This window comes from Haliaeetus leucocephalus, unplaced genomic scaffold, assembly GCF_000737465.1.
Source record: "Haliaeetus leucocephalus isolate CR32 unplaced genomic scaffold, Haliaeetus_leucocephalus-4.0 Scaffold944, whole genome shotgun sequence".
Taxonomy (NCBI): Eukaryota; Metazoa; Chordata; class Aves; order Accipitriformes; family Accipitridae; genus Haliaeetus; species Haliaeetus leucocephalus.
Window position 1 is genome coordinate 3,279,585 of NW_010973380.1, and position 22,029 is coordinate 3,301,613.

At 36.8% G+C, this 22,029-nt stretch overlaps 1 protein-coding gene across 1 annotated transcript; it reads right to left on the bottom strand.

Annotated features, from left to right (window-relative positions):
* Positions 1–223: 223 nt before the first annotated feature.
* HIF1A (hypoxia inducible factor 1, alpha subunit (basic helix-loop-helix transcription factor)) lies at positions 224–16,729 on the bottom strand. The gene is made up of 13 exons (XM_010584158.1): positions 16,544–16,729; positions 15,451–15,596; positions 15,265–15,349; positions 12,257–12,369; positions 10,958–11,160; positions 9,462–9,568; positions 9,131–9,278; positions 8,016–8,236; positions 7,548–7,828; positions 6,891–7,013; positions 6,266–6,660; positions 2,400–2,526; positions 224–2,236 (listed from the first exon to the last, which is right to left on the bottom strand). The coding sequence occupies exons 1-12, from the start codon at positions 16,590–16,592 to the stop codon at positions 2,463–2,465; spliced, it is 1,935 nt and encodes a 644-aa protein (XP_010582460.1). The 5' UTR covers positions 16,593–16,729; the 3' UTR covers positions 224–2,236; positions 2,400–2,462.
* Between the last annotated feature and the right edge of the window lie 5,300 nt (positions 16,730–22,029).

Below are 22,029 nucleotides of genomic sequence, written 5' to 3' on the forward strand. Positions count from 1 at the left end.
ACCAGTGCCTTATCTTTTTTTTAGTTGGTAGCTAATATATCCATTTAGTTTAATACAGTTGTGTCAGTTCAAAAAGTGCTTGTTTCAGTGAAATAGTAACAGTAATTTTAGAAAACAAGTTAAGCTTACGTACCATTATATTGATTTCAAAAGACTCAAAAGAGTCCAATGAAACCAAAGTTTCCAAAATAAAACCAAAATAATTCTTGTGACAGTCCACATTTGATTTCTCATATGGAGAGGTTTGGGGTTTTTTCAAATAGTTTGAAGAATGCACAGAATATCTTGACCATATTTATACATTACAAAGTTGTATCAGTAGCATCATGTGTTATGACAGCAAAATGAGGAAAGTCACCTAGTCAAGGTTATTGAGTCAGCAGCAGAAGAATGTAGAACAAGCTTTATCATCACCAGCTTAATTTTTAATCATGCGGTTTTGTGATAAAAATCCATCTTTAGTTGATCACTCCTGTGAATTTTACTTTTTCCTGCTTTCCAGTGTTACCTTGATAAAGCTTCCAGAGACAAGCCTTTAAGCTGTTCGTAAGAAAGAATCTTTCCACTCTAAAGTAACACAAATACACTGTCTCCTCACTTTCAAGTTTGCTAACTGGTGTGGTAACAGATTTAAAAGTTTAACATCTTTGGCGAGCGGTAGTACAACACTGTCTAGGAGACTTCAGTACTGAATAGGCTCAAATAATTAACGTGGACATGTTACAATCAAAATAAAGAAGCAGTGATTTCCAATCAACTCTAAGTTAAAAAGGGAACACGGATGAACAATAACCACTAACAAAAATATAAATTATCTCGTTTCTCTCAGATAACACACTCCCCAAGGGGGCCTGGTCCACATATAGTTTATTGATGTAAGAAAACAATACAGTTAGTGTTAGATCCAACCACAAAGAGCAAAAGAATGAGTGAATGAAGGTTTTTGTACAGTACATATAGGAAAATAAGATGTTTGTGACAACTATATATTTCTAAATAAAAAGGCTTCTAAATATATTCAAGTTACTGAAATCTACATGAAAACATATGGATGTTAAATCGCAACAAGGTGCATAAAACCAAAACATCAAAATATTGAGCAACTTAGTGATGTACTAGATAAAATTTGCTAACAATGCAAGATGTTTTACGATCTGCTTGAAATATCACCTATACCACACAGGGTAAGCTGAACATTTAGATTTAAGATCATACACAATATTAGCATTAACTTCCACAACTACGGGCAGGGAATTTTTTTTTTTTTTAAGCTGGCAAAGTGACTACTTTAAGAACATCAAACTCTCTCTAAATTGAGAACGTATCCAAATAAAATGCTGCTAGCCCTTTCCAGATAAAGCCTTTCCTTTGACTAACCACACTCATTTAAGTCAAAAGCATAAGACAGCATTTAAGAACAATTTATATTACAACGTGACTAAAATAATGACATAATCCAGGTTTAAACATCATTTCATAGGCAAACAAAAGAAGATTCTTCTTAAAAACTAGTTTTTATAAATGCAGAATATATTGCATGAGGAACTGCTGGTATTTTTTAAGAAAATATATTGTGCGATTGTGGCTACAATGCACTGCTGCAAAGCATTGTTGTTTCTTATAAAAACTATTAAAATAAAAAACCTATTTGAACATAAAGAATAAGAGAGCACAAGTCTTCCAACTACCTATGAAGAGCAGGATGGAAGTATTGCCAGTTTCTCCTGTGTTGACATTTTACTAATGTTAAGTTTTGGTGACCAACTCCCCAGCCAAAAAATAAATATTTTTTTAAAATCAGGTGCATATTTCAAAGCTGCTATTGCAAGTGTGTTTTAAATGTAATGGACTTAAAAGTGTATGTACCAAAGAATTATAAAAATGCGCTATAAGTTTGAGTTATTGTTACATAAAGAACATATTAAAAAGACTGTCAAAATAAGTAGAAAGGGGATCAAAACTGAACTAACTGAATTAGTGCAGTACTGTAGCCAGGCTTCTAAAATCAGATATAGAAAATATAAATAGACTGCTTTAGGTGATGATTCACCAGTGTCCAAAAAAGGAACAAGTATTGTGAAAGCTCAGTTAACTTGATCCAGAGCTCTGAGGAGTTCTTCACCCTGTAGCAGGTTTCTGTTGCCTTGTATGGGAGCATTTACTTCGCAATCGTAACTTGTGAGTTGGGGTAGTCCACTTTCATCCATCGACTGCCCTAGAAGTTTACTTGCTATGTCTAAAGAGGGAGGGGAAGGAGAAAAAGTGCACTTTATTCACCATGCTTAACCTTTCCTCCAAAATTGTTCATAAAGGAGGTAAGTTTGGATACGTTTTTGTGATTCAGTTCTTTCACACAGCCCCCCTCCACCCCTCTCAATGTATTAAAAGAGGATACCAACCAGTTGATAGTAGAATGATTGTCTTTTGCTCCACTCCACTGTGACCATTTGTTTTGCATCCTTTTACACGTTTCCAAGAAAGTGATGCATTTCCTCCACGGTCACCTGTCTGCTGGAATAAAGACCCCTAGAAAGAAATAAAATAAAATCTTCCTTATTGAATACTGTATCTTTCTAGCTCTCCACATCCCTCTTCCAAACTAACAGTTCCTGTCACTAATTACTAATGTAGGCATTGTTACAATTTAAAGTGGACTTCATTCAGAACTTGGGGAGAAATATATTTCCAAGTACACTGGTCTTGAATATTATTTAAAGGAAAACTGAATCAGATTTCAAGACCTTACTTCCCTTACAGAAAACAATTACTGAATGTTGGTTATCATCAGTTACCATGCTCAAGATTAGGATGTACATGTACACATACACACCCATTTAATTACCACTGCTCTTGTGTGAGTAAGTATCAGGTTTTCACTGAAGTCTCTAATAGTTTTCTGCACTGGAATTAATAGTGTAGACAGGAGATTCAGGAACCTCGGTAGGTCAATTCTATCTAAATTTAAGATGTAAATTCTGCTTGCACTCCAGTTATTGCCACCAAGCCATCTGACCCAAGTCTTGCGGGGAATGCAGTCCTAGGCCATTCTATCGCAGATATAGCTCCTTAGCATATTGTTTTGACAGCAGCATAGAAGATACAGAGATTAGAAAGCTTTTAAGGGCTCCATATAATTAGGATAAGTAAGAAGAAGCTGCCGCTAAAACAGATGGGATGGAAGGAAGAAACACCATCTTAGTATAGTTTGCTAGCAAAAGTAGTTCAATCTGCAAAGTTTTGTCTTGTTAGTAGTACTGACTGCTGCAAAAAGAGGAAAAGGTACTTCAGAACACTGCTGTTATCCTGAACACTTAAAATAGTAAAGAATATATGTTTTCAGGTTATAAAACATCCATGCAAGTCAAAAGGACAGTTGTATAATAGAAGTTACAGTTAAACAACTCAAGACTTCGAAGCTGCATTTCATAGTAAGGTCAGTCACCTACATTGCTGCTGGTTTATTTTTTTTTACTGTGAATGCAATACAGCCCTTCATATTAAGAAAGGCATAGCTCGTATCTTTTTCAATGTAATGATTTGGATCATTATTTCATAATCTTACTATAACACACTTTGCCCCTGTCTAATTCTCCTATTTTCTAGAAAACTGAAGTAGTATTTTACTTTGATCTTCACTTATTTTCACTCTTTGCAAAATAAGTCCCACTTCCTTACAGCTAAGGAGTTGTGACAAGTTTTTGCACAATCCCAGAATACCATGTATTACAAGCTTGGATTTAACATAATTTTCCTTCTGTGCATGTGCAAGGCCTAGTTCATCCTCTCAGAAATCAATTGTGGAGAAAGAAGCCGAACAACAAAAGCATTTGCTTGAAATAACATCACTAAGACCCAGCTACACAGAAAATTCAGCTTCTGACTGTGCAGAAACCATCAAAATACTTATAACACTTCTGTCAGATGCAGAAAAAAGAAAAAGGTTTAGCAAAGGATGAAGTTTGAACCTATAAGCATTAAAAAGGCACTAAGCATAGAAGCCTGAATACTATTACAGCAGTTAATACAGAATTGCTTGTGTTCTGTGTATTTAATGACATCCCATGCTATTTTGAGTATTTTATCAGCAACACTATGTGACAGCTGTAGCATCATCACATGAAAAAAAGGCAATGGAAGGCAATAAAATTTCTTGCAGAGCTGTGAGTTCTTATAGGGCTACTGGAAGCAACAGAACAACATGCATGAAAGTGCAAAGCATTTCGCAAATGAAAACAATGGCATAAGTATGATTTTTTTTTTTTTAATAAAGTCTGCTTGCCTCACAGAAAAAAAATGGACATATGAAAGCTTTCTCAGCTCTTCTAGAGGAGAGCAATGATAAAGACAGTATACAGTGATTTGTCTCATGCCCAAACCAGAATGCTAATACAGGAATAATTCATAGTTCAGAAGAAAAATAATCCTGCACTGTAAGACATGATGTATGACTACACCTAGAAGATGGACCACTAGAAAAACAAAGAATCTCAAAGGCCTACATTGCAGTAGAGGGACTAAGAACTAACTGTGCAAAACTTGAGAAGTGGGAACTTGCAATAAAGGCAAGAAGAGAGGTAACAGTATGTAATGGCAAAGCTCAGGATTTCAAAATACTGAGAACTGACAGTAAGAGACAAAGATTATGGAGACAAAATACCCTTGCAGAAAATAATAAGCTGGATAGCCCCAATTAAGCGACACAAATCTAAGAATACCTAAAAAGTTTCTTTTGAATAGCTAGGACAGATGATGATGAGCTAGTCACAGTCACACACATTAATACTAGAGACAGTGAGCGTTAAATTAAAGTGGTAGTAATATACATTTGCTGGGTTATAGGAGTTCTATTCCCTTATGGTTCAGATGGACTTGTTATTTGATCAAATAAAGGAATCTCAGACTTGATGGAAAAATGAAACCATAGAAAGAAGCATAAGAACACCATCTCCAGTATTGACAAATATGAAAATTGAGTTTAAATTAAAAAGTGAAATAAATATGGCAATTATAAATTTAAATGTGATGTCTTACATTTGTGCATATTCTACTGAAGAACATATATGTTCACAAAAGAGTATCTTCTACCTAATCAAGAAATGTGCTGGGTATAGCGGGCACTTTTGAAACAGCTGACAGTAAAAGAGAACTAAAATTGGAGTATCTGCATATATGTGGGAATTTCACTATCAAACTATTATCTCTGATCCCAAGATTCCACTGCATACCACTAAACTCAGGAGTCTGCACTGATGCCTTGTTTCAGAAATTGCAAGGTTAAAAGTGAATATTTTAAAATGGTAAAACAAAACTCACAATTCCAACTGCCTGAAAAAGTGAACCATCATGTTCCATTTTTCGTTTTCTCTGAGCATTATGCAAAGCTAGCATCTTTGGATTTAGTTCTTCATCCATTGCAGTAGATCTAAGAAAAATTGATTCAGGCTGTTAAGACGTTTCTACTATCCTCAAGCCATTCTTCTTTTGTGGACACTTACATACAATATCACAGAACTGAATTTATGAACTATGCTACTTTTCTTTCATAATCGACTCATTTCAACCATCATTGTCTATGAGCATAGCAAATGTTAGATTTTAATCTTGCTGTGAAGCTCAGAATGAGTTATAACAAAAAATTTTAAAGTCTTTGCAGGGGAAAAAAAGGCATAAAAGTTCAGCAATTCACTTTCAACAGAAAGAAGGGAGGGAAGGGTGAGGAAAAGTCTATTTTGAATATTTCTATATACAGATAAGTCTTCTATATATCAAAAGTCTGATGCTTAACTTTGTAGGAGTTTTCTATCACGATAAATATTTACTACATATGCCACAGTCCGTCATTATGAAATACAGCTCATTTTAAAAGCAATAAATGTAGCACACAGACTGCAGTTGCCTCTTACCTCATAACGAAGTGGACAAGAAAAGCACCAGAAATACTGTGTGGGTAAAACTACTTGTAAATTGCCTACTGCATTCTTTTATAAAGGCTGCATGTCAGATACAAAATTATGAACACACTTTGCATATAGTAGCTGCCTATTACATAAGATATTTATGTAAAAGCTACTGCAAAGTTAACTTTAGGGAAGGTTACTATAAAAAAACCACCAAACTTGTTTGAAATGTCCAAATTTAAATGTATCAATTTCTAATTTGAAGCAGAATGCCGAAGACAACATACAACAGTTGGCAGTATTTAAAAGGTGTATAACATCTAATTTCTTGAAGAGATACTAGGGCTTAAGCTTCACTTTTAAAATACCTTTTATTCAGAGTGACTGTTAGCAAACTGGGCGATCCTGGACAAGATTTTTCTGTCTGATCCAATGTTCCTTTTCCTGCTCTGATTGGAGATGCAGTTCGACTCCTGTTTCCACCGTAGGGGGACGGTGGGGCACTACTCGTTTCATTGATTATGTGGACAGGAGACGAAGGAACAATTAGCGTCTTCACGTCATCCACACGTTCTGCCGCTGGTTTTATTTCATCAGCACTACTTGATGGTGTCTGAGTCTGCTGAAATATGGTAATGGTGGCTGCATTTTGAGAGCCGGAAGAACTGCTTTCCAGTGGAGATAGCTGATCAAAGGATCGCAGCTGGAAGTCATCATCCATTGGGATGTAAGGAGCCAACATCTCCAAATCTAAATCAGTTTCCTGAAAAAGACAAGAGGTAAAAATTACAAATATATAAGAACGTCTCAGCTATGACCTCATGGCTTCATTAAGGCTCTTCCTTTTACCAAATCCTTACAACATTTTTTTTCAATTTATTTTAATAAAAATATTACATAAAAAAGAAGTTTCTGAAGACATTCCAAGAGAAAGAGAACCACATTAAGAATACATATTAAGATGATACAGAATTTTAAGTTAGTGTACATTACCTGAGTAGAGAATGGATTTTTTGCTTCTGTATCTATAGCAAAGAGTTTCTCCACTAATTCCAGTTTGAATTCATTAGCCATATCATTATCCACATCAAAGCAGTAGTCGTTGGGACTACTGGGCTGTGAAAACATTTTGAGCGCAGTTTTAAGTTTCTGTCATTACATCATTTTGCACTGTATCTACAGATTCTCTGAAAAAACGTTCTCATGTAAAAACTAATTCCAAGCTACAGTTGCACAAAATTAAAAACAGGAACAAAACCACCTACATTTATCGGTATACATTCAAATTTACCCCACTTGGGAAGCACACGATTAGTTGGAACCTGGAAGTAGCCTCTACAGTAATTTATTGTAACTAATTTTCTGTATAGAGAAGTTGTCTGTGAACCATTCTTTTTGAGAAGGACCAATCCCAAGCTCTTCGTATTTCTATCAGGTGGTATTGCATGTGTTTGCAAGACTCACTTTAATGAAAAGTTAATTCTCAGTATGAAAATTTATCTTTTTTTCTCAGATCATGGCATGAGCTTAAGTCACAACACAGAAGTAATTTTCGATTCCTGTCTAGGCTGCATCCTTAACCAGATTTGCTCCACAAGCCCCAACAGCACATACATTTTAATGACAGCATATCCAAATTACATAACTAACCTCAGGTGAACTTTGGCTGGTACTTGCATCAGAAGGGCTGGTTGGTTGCTCTTGCACCTGAGGCATGGTAAAAGAAAGTTCGAGTGGCTCTGTGTTTGGCTCCAGCTTTGATACAACTTCTCTATTGAGTGCAGGATCAGCATTACTACGAAGTGGTTTTGTAGTTTCAGAGGCAGGTAGTGGGGACATTGCCATATTTATATTCTGCAATTTCTCACTGGATGAGGGGAGCATTACATCGTTATACAAAGGAACTTCATCACATTGTTGTTCATCAGACTCTATAAAAATTAAAAGAAACCATCAACCTAAGTAACAATACTGTGCGTGTCTATGGACCTCATTAAATTTAAACAGCGGCTGAAATACCACTAGGCAAGTGATACTGGGAAGTTATTTTTCAAAATTTACTGTAAAATACTAACTTTATATTAATTGGCATGCTCTCCAGTTTAAACGCACACCCACCATTACTGCTGAAATCTAGAGAGATAATTGTGTCTCCAGCAGCTGGGGCCAGCACAGTTAAAGCATCTGGTTCCTGTTTAAGTTTTTCAAATAAGCTGTTGGTATCATCCAGGTCATCTTTGCTGAATATTTTGGTCATTTTCATATCAGGAGACTCCACTGGTTTCAGCATACACTCAGTTTGTCCAAGGGAAAAAATCAAGTCCTTCTGAACAATTCCACTGTCAGACAGAGAGGAAGATGACTGTTAAACAACCACTAAAAGGAATAAATTTAGGCTTACCAGTTTTTTAAGTTGAAAAAAAACAGACAACAAAAAAACCCCCACAAACCCAAAAATACCACACACACCACAAAATTACCAGGATTGGAGCTTTAAGAATTCTTTTTTTTCTTACTCATTCTTTCCTCAAATGTAATAGACAAAGCAAGCACTAATCGCGGTGCCATCAGAAAAAGTTAACAAAAAAACCCATGCTTTTCTCAAAGCATTGAGAAAATAAGAAAAAAAAAAGTTAGATATTTCCTAAAACTCTTTTCTTTATTTTAAATGGCTGTGCAATATTTTGATAGATTGATACTGGTCCATTCACTAAAATTTTGAAAACTAATTTAGGACTATTATACAACTGCAAAAAAAAAGTCAACATGTCTGCCTTCAGTTGAAGCTTTCAATTAAAAGAGGAATTCTAAGGAAGAAAAAGATAAATGGGATTAAGAAAGACACCATTACTGCTGCTCTGACTCCATGACTAAAAGTTCTTAGTGAAATTAACTGCTCCAGACTGCAGACAAAGATTAGAGTTGTCTAGAACTCACAAATTCTGAAATGCTTCCACAGCAATAGTACAGAAGAGGCTGGGCCTACAGTCACTTGCCTATAGAGATCTTCCTACCGACATCACTAGATCAAAAAAGTGTTTTGTTTTCAAATACACTTCCTAACCCTGGGACTGACAGCAAAATTTCATTGGTAGGAAATAGTAACATCATAACATGTTCAACCAGGGATCGCATTCTCAGCAAGTCAAAAAAAAAAGATATAGTGCCGTCAGAATCTGACTTTGTCTTCAGTAGAAATTATGACAAAGAATAGCGATGTCCATTCAACTTACCTCAACACATAGTTTACACACACTATGCACTGTGGCTGAGAATTCTTAGTGTTGTATATAACAGTTGCTTGAGTTTCAACCCAGACATAGCCACCTTGTTTAGCAAGCATTCTGTACTGTCCTGTTGTCACCTGCCCTTTTGTGAACACTAAAAGGAGAAAGGACACCAACTTTAATTACAGGCAGAAAAAACCAAAACTATTTAAGATTAGTATTCACTGCAGATTCATATCTGCAATTAAAAGAAAGTCCTTGTTCTTTTGCTGCTTTCCCCCAGTGCTGTATCTCATCTCTTGTAGCTGGAGGGCTTTAAATACATCTTTTCACTTACTGTCATGGTGTGTTTTGGTCAGATGATCAGAATCCAACGCATGATAGTACTCGTAGATTGAGCGACCCAGGAGTTCCTCTGGCTCATACCCCATCAACTCTGTAATTCTTTAAAACAAGGGGGAAAGTTGCTAAGTAAAAGCAGACATTAAATAGCACAAATACTAGAGCATTTGGATGCTTACACGTCTAGAAAAATCCTAAGAATCACTTCTATACACACTAGCAGCAATTCTGGTTTACTGGGAATTTTTGTTGTGAAATAAATTGCTATTTTTTATGCTTCTTTAAAAGAGAAATTTCAGCAGGCATAGGAGTTTCCTTCTTACTGAATATTTATAAATCATGTCCTGTGGTGGACAGGATTAAGTAAATCCCTGCTTTCTAGACTTTTTTCTTTGCTTAAAAGGTAGACCAGCTACTTATGGACTAGCATATCCAGCTTACACAAGTATGAGAATTTAATAAAATAACAAAGACATGCTTCAACAGTTTTAAACCTGCAAGAGAAATTAGGAATCAGATTTATTCTTCCCATTCAACCACTGCCAGCTTTTAAAGAAAGCAGTATTTTCTTCAGCCCCTAGAGGGCAGTGCTAACCAGGAGAACGCATTTATTTTGCTGCTTCTATATGCAGAATGTGACCAAGTACCTTTTATGTGACACCATCAGTCCTAGAAAGGTAGTTACTGCAGAGGACAGAAAATAACCTGCACTAACATCTCTCTGCATCTAACTGCAGCAACTAATTAGAAGTTCATTTTTCTTATAAAGAAAAGGAAATGGAATAACAAACAATACCCAGTAAAACAAACGAAAAAGAACAATCCACCAAACAACAAAAACCTCAGGCCAATGATTTCCTTCACTTCTGTTTTTCAAAATTGTCAAGCTAAGTTTCCAGAGGATAGTAAAAGCAGTCTTATGTATTTGACTACATCCATGATTTGCACCAGAACACAAAAATCTCATTTCCAACAGCAGATGTATTGCATTAAAAGCACAGCTGAACTTTTGGGGTTTTTTTGGACTGGAGAAAGCAGACACTGATCTCCTGAAGAAGGGAGGGGGGAAGTGGTAGCAATAAAACGCATCTGACAAGTATTACACACTCTTTTCAGTCGCCAAAATGCACCACCATCTTTGAAAAACCTAAAATCCTTCCTGTTTTTTCAGTGTCCAGAAGAATCTTCTCATTTCAATTTCATTGCTGCCACTACACTGAAGACCAGTTTGAACAAGCAGTTAACTGCAGGCAGAGGATTTATTCCAAAGTAATAACCCCACACCCTCCTTAGATTTAAAAAATCTGGCTTTTAAATAAGACATCCTGATCAGTTAGTAAAAGCTAAAGTATCCCACCAGTGATTCCATTGTGCAGATGAATCAAGTTAACGAGCAAGACTATGTAAATGTGTAAGGCCAACATTATCCGACGTGTACCAACCCTGCAAATCCTTCAAATGAATTTTTTTAAAGTACAAAATATATATTACCTTTCATCACAATAGGAAAATTTCATATCAAGACTGTGACGACTGAGGAACGTTTTACTGTCCAAGGGGACCTCAATGTTTGATGGATGAGGAATAGGTTCACAGATCAACACCAGACACGTCATGGGAGGCTTTTTGTAGCCACAGTGAGTTTGATTACCACATGTGTCATATACACGAATGTGTCCAGTGCAGTGGAGTACCTATGGGGAAAATTATATTTTTAAGAGACTAGGTTCTTGTCTGTCAGACAACACAACCCTATTTCCATTACACACCCAGAGCGAAGTCCTTCCCCTCCCCACCCCTTGATGTGATAGCAACAACGGAAAGGCAGCAGTGCTTTCAGATGGATGGCTAAAGGAGAGCAGCAGTTCTCCTCCTTACGCTACACAGACTGTGATGAGTACACAGGCTGCCAACTCTTTCCTCTCGGGCGCTGGCTGAAGCAATGCTAGACATTTCTGCATTTCTGTGAACTGTTCTTTGAAAGTTACATTACTGACAACACTGATAAGCAATTGCCTCAGCAAAAGATGGTAATAGTAGCAACCTCCATTTTAGATCTTCCGCAGAAGTGGTGTTAGAGATCAAATACATTCTTCAAGAGACAAGAAGGTTTGCATTTTGTAGTTTTTTTGGGTTTTTGTTTTTTTTAAACCATTCTGAAGTAGAAATTGTTTGCATACAGCAGCAAAGAAGAAAGAAGTTGTTTTATAATTTAAATTTAGTTATTCTGGATCAAAGAGAATTGTGAGCCATAATATCAGTTGATACAGTAAAAGGTTACTTTTTGTCCAGAGGAGAAAATGCATTCACTGCAGAAAGTTATCAGGCTGGGCTCTTTTTGTTCCAACTGTTACAAAAGGGATAGCCAGCAGCTTCAGAAAGAATAGTATTGAAGTCCTTCAGAGAGACCTCAACTGTCACATTTACAGTATCAAATCAAAAGAAATCAGGTATCAGCATAAGTGGAGTCAAGGATTTTTTTTTTTCTCAGAGGAGAAGGCTTTATGCAAACATATTTAGTAATTACAATTTCTAGTCAGTAAATGAGCTCTAATTTAAAACAGAGAATTCATTAAAAGAGTTTTGAAAAACTAATTTTAAAACATTGTTTTCAGTTACCTCCATGATGTATTCAGCATTAAAATTCAGCATATTGAAGCACAAACATTAAATTAGTTAAGTACTTAGTGAAACTCAAGCTTGTTACATGAAGTAAAAATGTTGAAATAGCGTTATGACATCTGAAGAGGAAGCTGCCAAACTACGTAAATATTCCTTTGCATTAGTTACCTTCCACGTAGCAGACTTTATATTCACTGTTCTTCCCCTGCTAGTCAGTGTACACTTCATTCTGAGAAAAAAGCTGCGCTCCGTATTTTGCTCTTTGCCCTTTTTCACAGGACCTAGCAAAAGCAAATAGTAAACCAATTCTTAAGCTCTTGGATCTCCTTTGAAAGGCATAAAAAAAATCATGTTACGGAACTCTTAAGACTAGGGGAAGACCCAAAAAATAAATTTAAAAGACTGATAAACCTAACAGTACTTTCGATAATAACACTTTCAGAATGAGTTTTACTGTGGAGTAGGCAAAAAAAAAAAAAAAAAGAAGTTTCACTGTTGAAACTGAACAGGAAAACTTCAGGAATTTGAACTCTTGTTTCAATGAACTCTTAATTTCAATTGAACTCTTGTTTCAACGCAGCCAACTCCACACTCCCAAATTTCAGGAAAAAGGAGTGGGGAGAGAGAGACCAATTGCAAATTTAGTGTATTTTAAAATTGTGACAAGAGGACAAGAAAAGCATGTGCAGAATGAGGAGTACCGTTGAGTTGGTTTCCACTAAAATGCATTGGTAACTCATTGCGGGGAGGTTCAAATCAAAGACGTTTTGGGCCTGTAGCTCTTCAGGACTGCAGTATTTTAATTTTTTTAATTCAGAATTTAAAACTCCGCTACATGCATCCAAATATTTTCACAGTGATTTACACTCAGAGTAAACAGAGCCCAAGTTTTTAAACACATTATTAGCATTCTTGGGAGAAAAAAAGTCAAGAAATACTAATACAACTTAATATTAGAGGCACTAATTTTTTTAGCCTTACTTGCTAACAGCAGGCTTTAAGTTAAGTTTTTGCCTTTACAGGAGAGAACCTTTCAGAGTTGATTACTAGCTAGGCCATTTTGGGCAAAGAAAATGCAAACTGACCCTATCAGGAGAGCTGCAAGCAGCTTGCTGTGCATGGAGGAAGGAAATAAAGCACCTAGGATAAGGAGCAGTGGAAGAACGAGTTTGCCAAGGTGTGCTAAGGAGCGAGGACCAAATCATGGCAGACGGTGGAAGCTTAGAACACGTAAGCTTACTTCTGATACAAGTTTATACAATAATTTGCTCTCATCCTCCACAGACAACAGTAGCTACAAAATTCTTCATGGTGGCTGGCACTGCAACTACTAGTTTGACAGAATTCATTAGAAAAATGTTAAACCCTTATGCTACATTGTCTACTGCTTCTAACAGAGGCTAAAGTTTGACAGGGACAAGCCTACTTCATGCCACATCAAAATATCCTCGCTAAGGGGGGGAGGGAGGAAGAAAAAAAAGCAGAGTTCAGAGAAGCAGCCAAAACTTACTTAATTCAGAATGTTTTTAAAAGAGTTAAACCAATCTAGAAATTCATAGTTGAAAAAAAATCACACAACGTTATTGTAACCAAGTCCTGATGCTTAAGGCTCTGCTTTAAGAAGCAACTGTAAAAGATGGAGCAACTTTCTCAAGCCTGATTCGGCACTGGACATTTTTAAAATAGCCAGCTTTTTAAGTTTAAAAAGCAACTTCATAAAATCAGAATGCAGTTCAGTTTCTGGCAATCACATTTCTATTCGTTTGCACCTGTACATCCCAAAGGGGCGTATTTAATACTCAATTCAAAACCAAAATAATTCCACTGATGCAAGAGCTGCAGTAGAATGCAACCTAGGAATACTAATAAATATAAAAATATACTATTATTACTGTAATTTAGACTTTTGTCTGCCAACTTCATTTGCAAAACAGATTTTGTAATAACACTTTCTAGACATCTTATTCCAGTCTGGTTAATTTAGACATGCTAGAGTTGGTTTGCATGAAACTCAGTAATATGACATTTTTAAGAATAAGCTTTTGCAACAAGACTTTTTTTTTTTTCTACACTGCTTTAGTGAAGTTGTTTCCCCACCCCACCCCCAGATGCATTACTGTATTCCAAAAGGGGAGGAAAAAAGTCTAATCTAGCCTTAGAAATGTACCAATGTACTTCAATACTAAGGGCAGACAAGTTTAGAAAATGCTTACAAAATCAAAGTTGGGGCCCTTAATGCTATGATATCTTATCAGGTCTCTTCCACTGTATTAAATAGAATGACAACATAAAAGGCTTCTGATTTACAGTACTAAAAAGCAGAGGTCAGGCTTGGTAATTTATCACTGTCTAGATTCAGAGTCCATATAACCCTTGTTTGATGAAACAGGAATTAGAGAGGTCGGATTTTAGACTTCTAACAACTGAGTAAAGCATATTTGTTTGGAAGCATACAGACTGCCAAGCTTTTATAGTCATTAACAAACCTTTAGAAGACATAAAAGCAGTAATTCATGGGCATTTGTTAAATTCAAAAGCATACAGAATATGTGAACACGGTGTTCGACTCCCTCAGACGGAGAAGAGTCAGAAATCTGTGAAAAGATACCAATTTCATGCACCAATTAAAAGGCAGAGAGACACATCAATCCCAAAGCCCTTTTTGGGGCTGTCCAAGTTTTCCCAGATTAGTTTTTTGGTCTCCTAAATATGGTATCTTTTTTTGTGTCTTAAGTATACCACCACAAATTTCTGGAAGAAAATATTTGCTTCCAAGTTGTCCTGTAAAGGGAAGCCCACACCAAGACAAATGCTCCAATTTAACTTCTCCATATCCTTCTATAGCAATCACTTAAGATCACTTTCATTCAGCCTACCTCTTAATTTTATTCCTGTAGGCATGCAAATTCTCTCAACCCTCAATAACTCTGTTTTAGTCATTAATTTTGTTTTAGATTAAAGGGTACTAAGTCTCATCTCTCCTACAATTAGGATATTGCCAAAACATGCTGGTTATTTCTGTTGTTAGTATCTCTGAACAAGGTTTATTTTGAGATTTAGGAGCAAAACATACTAGTTTGTTCTCTCAACACCTTTTTCCGGCAGATATCTGACTATACTAATGCCAACAGGAACTATCCATAAGTAAATTAAATCGATTTTTTCTTTCTTCTCACCATTTCTGTGTGTAAGCATTTCTCTCAGCTCTTCATGGTCACATGGATGAGTGAAATCAAATACACTGTGCCCCGTCAACTCAAACTGCAAAAAATAAGAGGTATAGGGGTGTCTAACTTTACATATACAAAAACATAACAACTTTTACAGATTTGGAACAGGCTTAGGAAATGTCAGTATTTCACCTGAGTGAGTCCCATACACTTGTTCACGTTTTCAGACATGTAAATCATGTCCCCATCTTCAGACAGAACCATGACAAATCCATCAAGAGCTTTCAAGTAGAAACAGTTCAGTTCCTTCTCCATTTTGGCCTCTGTCTCCAGCTCACCTACAAGCAGCCACACATTTTCATTTAAGTAAGTATCAGCCATTCTTCACTTCTGGCACCAGTCTGCAAGGACTGCAGTCTTGCAGGACTGTTCAAAACCAGTATAATTCACTTAGATAAGTGATCAATTAAATTCTTCAAGATCTATTAATAGTATCACAAATCACAGAAAATCAGAGTGAGGTTAACCCTCTGTGCTTTTATGCATAAACCAATAAACCTTCCACCTTAAGGAAAAACTCCATGTGGCAAAAATATTACCATTTATCTCAAAAAGGCACTACAAACTTTTGTCAGGGGCTTCCTAGGAGACATTTCAGAGTACAGCTACCAAAGTTACTCCTCCACACGGTATAGGTAGGCATGCATGAGTACAACCAACCAGTACAGCATCCATGGCATGCTATCCAGATACTGGTTCATAAACTAACTCAAATACTCCTGTAGTTGCATGGGCAGGTGTAACTGCAGAGACAGACATCCTCAGCTAACTTCACTTTCGGTGGAGTATAAATTACAAAAAAAATTCCTTGCAGTTTATACTAAGAAGAAACACCTACAGTTATCTAAGCCAGCCTTCCACCAACCACCTACAGTTTAGTAAAGCACACTTGGAACAAACAACTCTAGGGGAAAAAGAGGGCTAAACAGAAGAAATTAACTTTGGGAGAAGGGTCAAATGAGAATGAAAATGGCTCTACAGCTGTGATGAGCCAACTAGGATCATCAGAATACAAAGGGAAAAACGAAGTTTGTTGAACAGTGGCCATATTTTTCCTGTGCCATCACCAATAGCCTGTTTCTACTGTAAGGTCTTCCACCTTTCCATAGAAAGGATTCAACTATTAGTGTATTTATTTATTTAACTGCTAATAGGTTTGAGAAATAGCTTCTTTCTCAATATACCTCCAGCCCCTTTTCCAGATTCTGCTACATTATTCACTTACCAGCATCTAGCAGCTTTCTCATGCGCAAGTAGCTGATGGTCAGTCTCATAATGGATGCCTTGTCCAGGTGTGCGCTCACGGTGTGGGGCAGAGGCAGCTGATGGGCAAGCTCGTAGAATACTTCCGATTCCTTGCTCCTTCGGCACCGGGCTGCATCTCTTGACTTCTCTTTTCTGCGTTCTGAGCTAATCCTATATAAACAAAGTTTGGGGTTAACATAGGAAACAGAGTTCTCTGTGCAAGTTAAATTTGAAACTAAGCTGCCCAGTAACCAATTAACCAGTTATCAAAGTTGAATAATTTAAAACCTCAGTTTAAAAGTGTAAATGTAACTATGTATAGAGTTCTACCGTGGTTGGGCTCTGCCAGAACTAAATTCAAACCTACAGTCTTCCAACAAGATCAGTTCTTCAAACAGACATCTACATACTCAGAACCATTCCTGAAGTGCTTGTCTTGTACCTTGACTGCTGCCTCTAGCCTCCAAATCTTGTTTCCTTCCTCTTTCCTAACCCCTTAAGTCCATTCAAAATACATTATTTCCAGCTTGATGCTCAAGTAGCATTGTGTATGTATACTCTCCAAGTTCTTCCCTTTAAAACATCCTTACAAAGCCCACCTGACAGATCAGATAAGCAAGGATATTGATTTAGCATGAGGTGTCCTGCTTTTCAAGTAATCCAAAAAGTCCCTTTCCCAGCTCTCTTTCTCCAGCATAGCCCCTCCCATAGTCTCCCCTATACTGGAAAACTCCAGCTGTTAAGAAGTTGCCTCATTCTCCTTCCATTGCCTCTGTTAGGCTCGCCTCCCCCAGGACACGTGAAGTAAAGTACAGCTCACTAAGAGCAAGCACTGAAACAACTGAGACTCTGTCAGTCAGTAACATGGAGAATTCTCCCTTTTCCCAGTACCTACACCGATTCATGTTTGTCTTGTGCATCTGTCACATGAGTTTTGAACTAAGAATTTTGAGACAGGAGCTCCAAATTTTTCTTACATTTGAACGAGAACTCAATCCTGCTGTAGTCCCTGAGGAAATTATGCCACTGCAGTTAAATCTTCATTTTGCATGCACCCGAGATACAAAAGGTAGCTGCACTAATCTGTAGGATCCCCTTTTTTCCATTGACTTACATTAAAGGTGTAAGATAAATATATGCCTATAAACACTGCTTTTATAATTCAAAGTAGCATGCCTTTTAATGTTATCATAAGCAGATTAAGTGTCACTAGTTTAAAGAGACAGAAAATAAAGCACTGCATTATTTACTACGATCAGTTTAGGAATTACTTTTTTCAAATTTCAGACTTAAAAGTCACGTACTACCACTGCCAAATTCATGTTGCTAAGTCTGCGGATCTGTGCAAAAGCACTTTTTAGTTAGCACACATCTTGTGGAAGGTACCACAAATGATAAAGGAAAGTGATTCACGAGCTGATATTGCCTGGGAAACAATGAACCAAATGCAATGTAAGCAGTCAAATACACACCCAAAAGAACACATTTTCAGTCCTTTACCTGATGTGCTACCCACAATAGCCAAAAACCTCCTTAGTTTGTGCAGAAACATGCAAGCGACAATACTATTAAGACCGATGTTGGAAGCATGAATGCCTTGAAACATGAAAGACATTTAATAAGCTGTGATAAAGACAAAGTAAGCCATCAGAATCTCTTCTACAATTACCTTCATTTTTTCCAACTTCACAAAACTGTACAGCATCCCCATCCATCCCCAACCCCACCATCCTCTCCTTCTACCCCCTGCCACTGCCAGCAGAAGGAAGCACTAGATGCTTGATTTTTGGAATCATAAGTTTTATAAGAGCTAAGAATAGGATTATGTTTTCTCCTTTGGTGGCAAAAATTAGCCTACTAGATCACAGAAATACTATTTCTATGTAATGAGAAACATTACTAAATCAACATAATAGTAATGGAGATCTTTGGAAAACTAACTTATGGGTGTTAGAGTTGTAAAAAATTCCTTATCGGTTTCTGTGAATATAAGTTTGTGTTCTTCAGAAGGGTAGCCTAAAATATCTGATAATATTTCCCATCTTGCAGATTTCTTCACATTTAATTTCCCTGTGACAACAGATGTTCCTGCTCTAGTCATGGATATCTTGGTCTAAGAAGCTTGAGACTCCTGACATACAGGTATATATGGAAACAACCATTAGGAGAAGTCTGACCTTTAACAATACTGAAATAATATTTTGGCTATATAACCTGATTGATTAAACATTTCTTACTGAAGACAGGCCTAAAGTACCTTTTATCTTGGTGGAAAACTAAGGGTGGAGGTGAAAAAACATCTGGATTCTCTTTGTCCTCTTTCTTGGACCACAGATTTCACTGACAAAGGTAACACAAGTAATTATGCTGCCTTAGATTCACCTTTATACCTCTGATTTTTTTTTTTTTTTGTTAACTACTCATTCAGGGTCCCCTCACCTGCAGAAAGTTTGTCCTACAATAGAAATTCAAGGGAGACTTACTGGAAGTAATTGGTTTCCATCTGCCTAGATGCCCACAGTTTTCAACTGCAGACAGTTAAGTTAAAAACCCCATGCTTTAGCAATAATGCTGTGCACTTCAAGTCTACAAGCTTGTCAGGCTTGTGTGAATCACAAAGGGCATGCAGAAGGACAACGCAGGAGATGAAAATAGATGCCTACCTCACAAGTTGCAATTTCAGCCCTTTCCCTTCTATTTTCTTTCTGAAAGCCTAACGTTCTTGAAAATATTTCAGCTATTTTCTGGATTTTTGCGTGGTTTTAGCCTTAGCAGTAGACTTCAACATGAACAGTCAAAACTTCTCACAACCATTGAATTATTAATTACCGACTGAAACGCTGCTCAAATCAAGCTCATAGTGCTTCTGTTAAAAATTAATCCCAGAGTAAAAGAATCAAGTGCTGCCTGCTGGAACACTGCCTGACTTTGTGATGGGCAAAACTCAAGGAAAAGTGCAATGTTGGTACCAACTAGTGCTGTCTGAGCAGCAGAGTCTCCTCTCCCTCTTACTAGGTATTTCCTTTCTAGAAAGGCTACTACTATAGATAGATATTTAAACTGTACAGCACAAGTTTGCTATTTTTAGCTGCTGTTTAAAACTAAGCTGTAACCAATCTGAGTAAAACCCAGCAATTTAAATAGGAAGATTAACTACCAGCTTCAAAGAACGTTTCTTTAATGGATCAAATTAATAGGGAAAAGGTCTTTCACAAATGTGGTTTAATTACTAAGTGAAGTCAGAGTTGCCTCAACACAGGATGCTACCAAATAAAAAAAAAGCCCCCCCAAATAAAATCCTTTACTGTTGCAACTACTCTAATCTTTGTAAATCACAATTGCATAAAGTAAATGAAAACACACAAAATCGGCATGTGTAGCTGCCCACAAATGTCTGTGTAGTCAATTAAAGGATGTTGAATTCCTGAGAAAGAAAATATATTTCCTACGTGAACTCCCTCTCTACTGGGGGGCGGAATGGGAGCTCAAGGAAGAGGACTTTAAACAGTGAGATGTGAACTGGCACAAAATAAGCTTAAATAAATTGTATAATTTAAGAGATTTTCAGAACTGCCCATGTGTAAAACTCATGGTCTTCACAACAGAAATACCATTCTGTAGAGACAACAGGAACCCAAGCTCCATTTAAAACAAACCACAAACTTAAGAGCTGTATTGTAACCTTCTGCTATCAGTCTTGCATGAAAGAAAAACACCTAAAGACGCAGAATAAAATCTCAGCTGAAGAGTGGATTATACATGCAATGAAAATATCAGAAATGCCAGTGCTAGACAGGAAATTGAATGCATTTTCAGGTATGATGTTTCCTGCACAATTTCAGTACCAGACGTTCATTTCCATTTTGTATTTCCACCACCAGAATACAGAAGCAGAAAGCAATCCAAAGCAGGTTATGCATCATAGCTCACAGAAAGCAGTGTTTCACTGACAGTTTTAAACCCAGTACTAGGCACTTCTTAGATATAAGAGATGTTTACATGCAGTAACTGAATAAACATCTGAGTTCCAAAAGATATTTGAGTTAGAGCAAAAAGATATTTTACCACCAGGATTCACCGCAGCTGAACCAAGAGCTCAGTGAAAGAACATTACCCAGGCTCCCACTCACTGCCTCAAATCAAAAAGGCTTTAAAATACAGCAACGTGAATATAAACAAAGTTTTACAGCAAGCAAGAATTGGCCCAACAGCCTTCAGAACAAAGCCCGCCAGCAGCAATCCCATGTGCACCAGTTACAGATGTTAACACGGCCTCTCTACTCGAATGTGCAACTGCTGTCATTATGGTCATATGAACCATTTGGGCCAGAGCGTCTCAAACAATATATTGTTCCCCACACCATCCCAAAGACCCCTCTGCCCACTGCTGCATATTTCTACAAGCGATTCCCCAATTGTCTAAATACAGCCCATGGTTTTCATCTCCTTGAGTGTAAAACTAATCAATGGCTACATTTAAAGCTGACTTGTTCCTGCTTATTTACCACCAGCAAGTAAGACCAAAAAGAACCCCAGAAAATGCCATCAGTAACTGATAAATTTTAATTAAAAATAACTAGATTAAAAATGGTCAATGGACAGATCTTAAAACATTAGCATGTCAACTTTATCTCCTGGCTTTTTAAATCACCACCCAGTGTTAAGGAAAATTTTACATTGTGTACACCACATTGCATTAACACAAGAAATCAGGGGGTTTCCTGTACGTTGTTTTACTGCTGTTATCTATTTTCTAGCCTTTCTCCCATTCTAACTTACTGTTTCTCTCATCAGTTAGATTTTTGCCCTATACGTGTTTTCAACTCCCATGTAAAATAGCTACTGTGCCTGTATTATTAATCCAGGTTCATCTTTCTTGATCCAGGTTTTGAGAACATTCTAAAAAATTATAAGCATCTTCCGATAGCAATTCGCATATTTCTCTTTAGAACTGTTTTCTACAATTGAGTGGCTTTGTATTTATCATGGTATCTGTTCTTAAACAATTTCATAGAAGTATACCATGTAGAAACAATACAATCCAAATGAATAATGCACCTCAGATTTGGTAACATCTCATTATTGAACTTCCAACTAGTTTTCGGTTCTGCCATCAATCCCCATCATTTGCCAGGACAAGATTCACACTCGATACTTCAATGTTAGAGACCTCCTCTCCTCAGACTATAAAACTAGCATGGGAAATACCTGGCTTAGAAATAGAGTCACAAAGACCATATCCACTACAAAAAAGCTTCAATTCTTCTTCATTATGAAAAAAAATGCAGCTATTACAATACAATAATACATTAACAGTATATGTCATCATGATGGTATTGGAACTTAGAAAGTAGACCTGTAAGCAGCTTCATATTTAGCTTTTAAGGTTGAACTCATTCCTGTGGTTGGTACAAAACCCGGTAGTCTTTTAACGCCTAGCCTAAACCAGGTATTTCTGCCAGCACA

Bases quoted from the DNA above. Each gene is read 5' to 3' on its own strand.
- HIF1A (XM_010584158.1), bottom strand. From the start codon at position 16,592: ATGAGACTGACCATCAGCTACTTGCGCATGAGAAAGCTGCTAGATGCT. The intron at 15,350-15,450 runs GTGAAATACTGA...TATTTTTTGCAG, and splicing joins AGTGTATGGGACTCACTCAG to TTTGAGTTGACGGGGCACAG. The intron at 12,370-15,264 runs GTGAGAAGAAAG...TGCTTTTGCTAG, and splicing joins AATGCTTACACACAGAAATG to GTCCTGTGAAAAAGGGCAAA.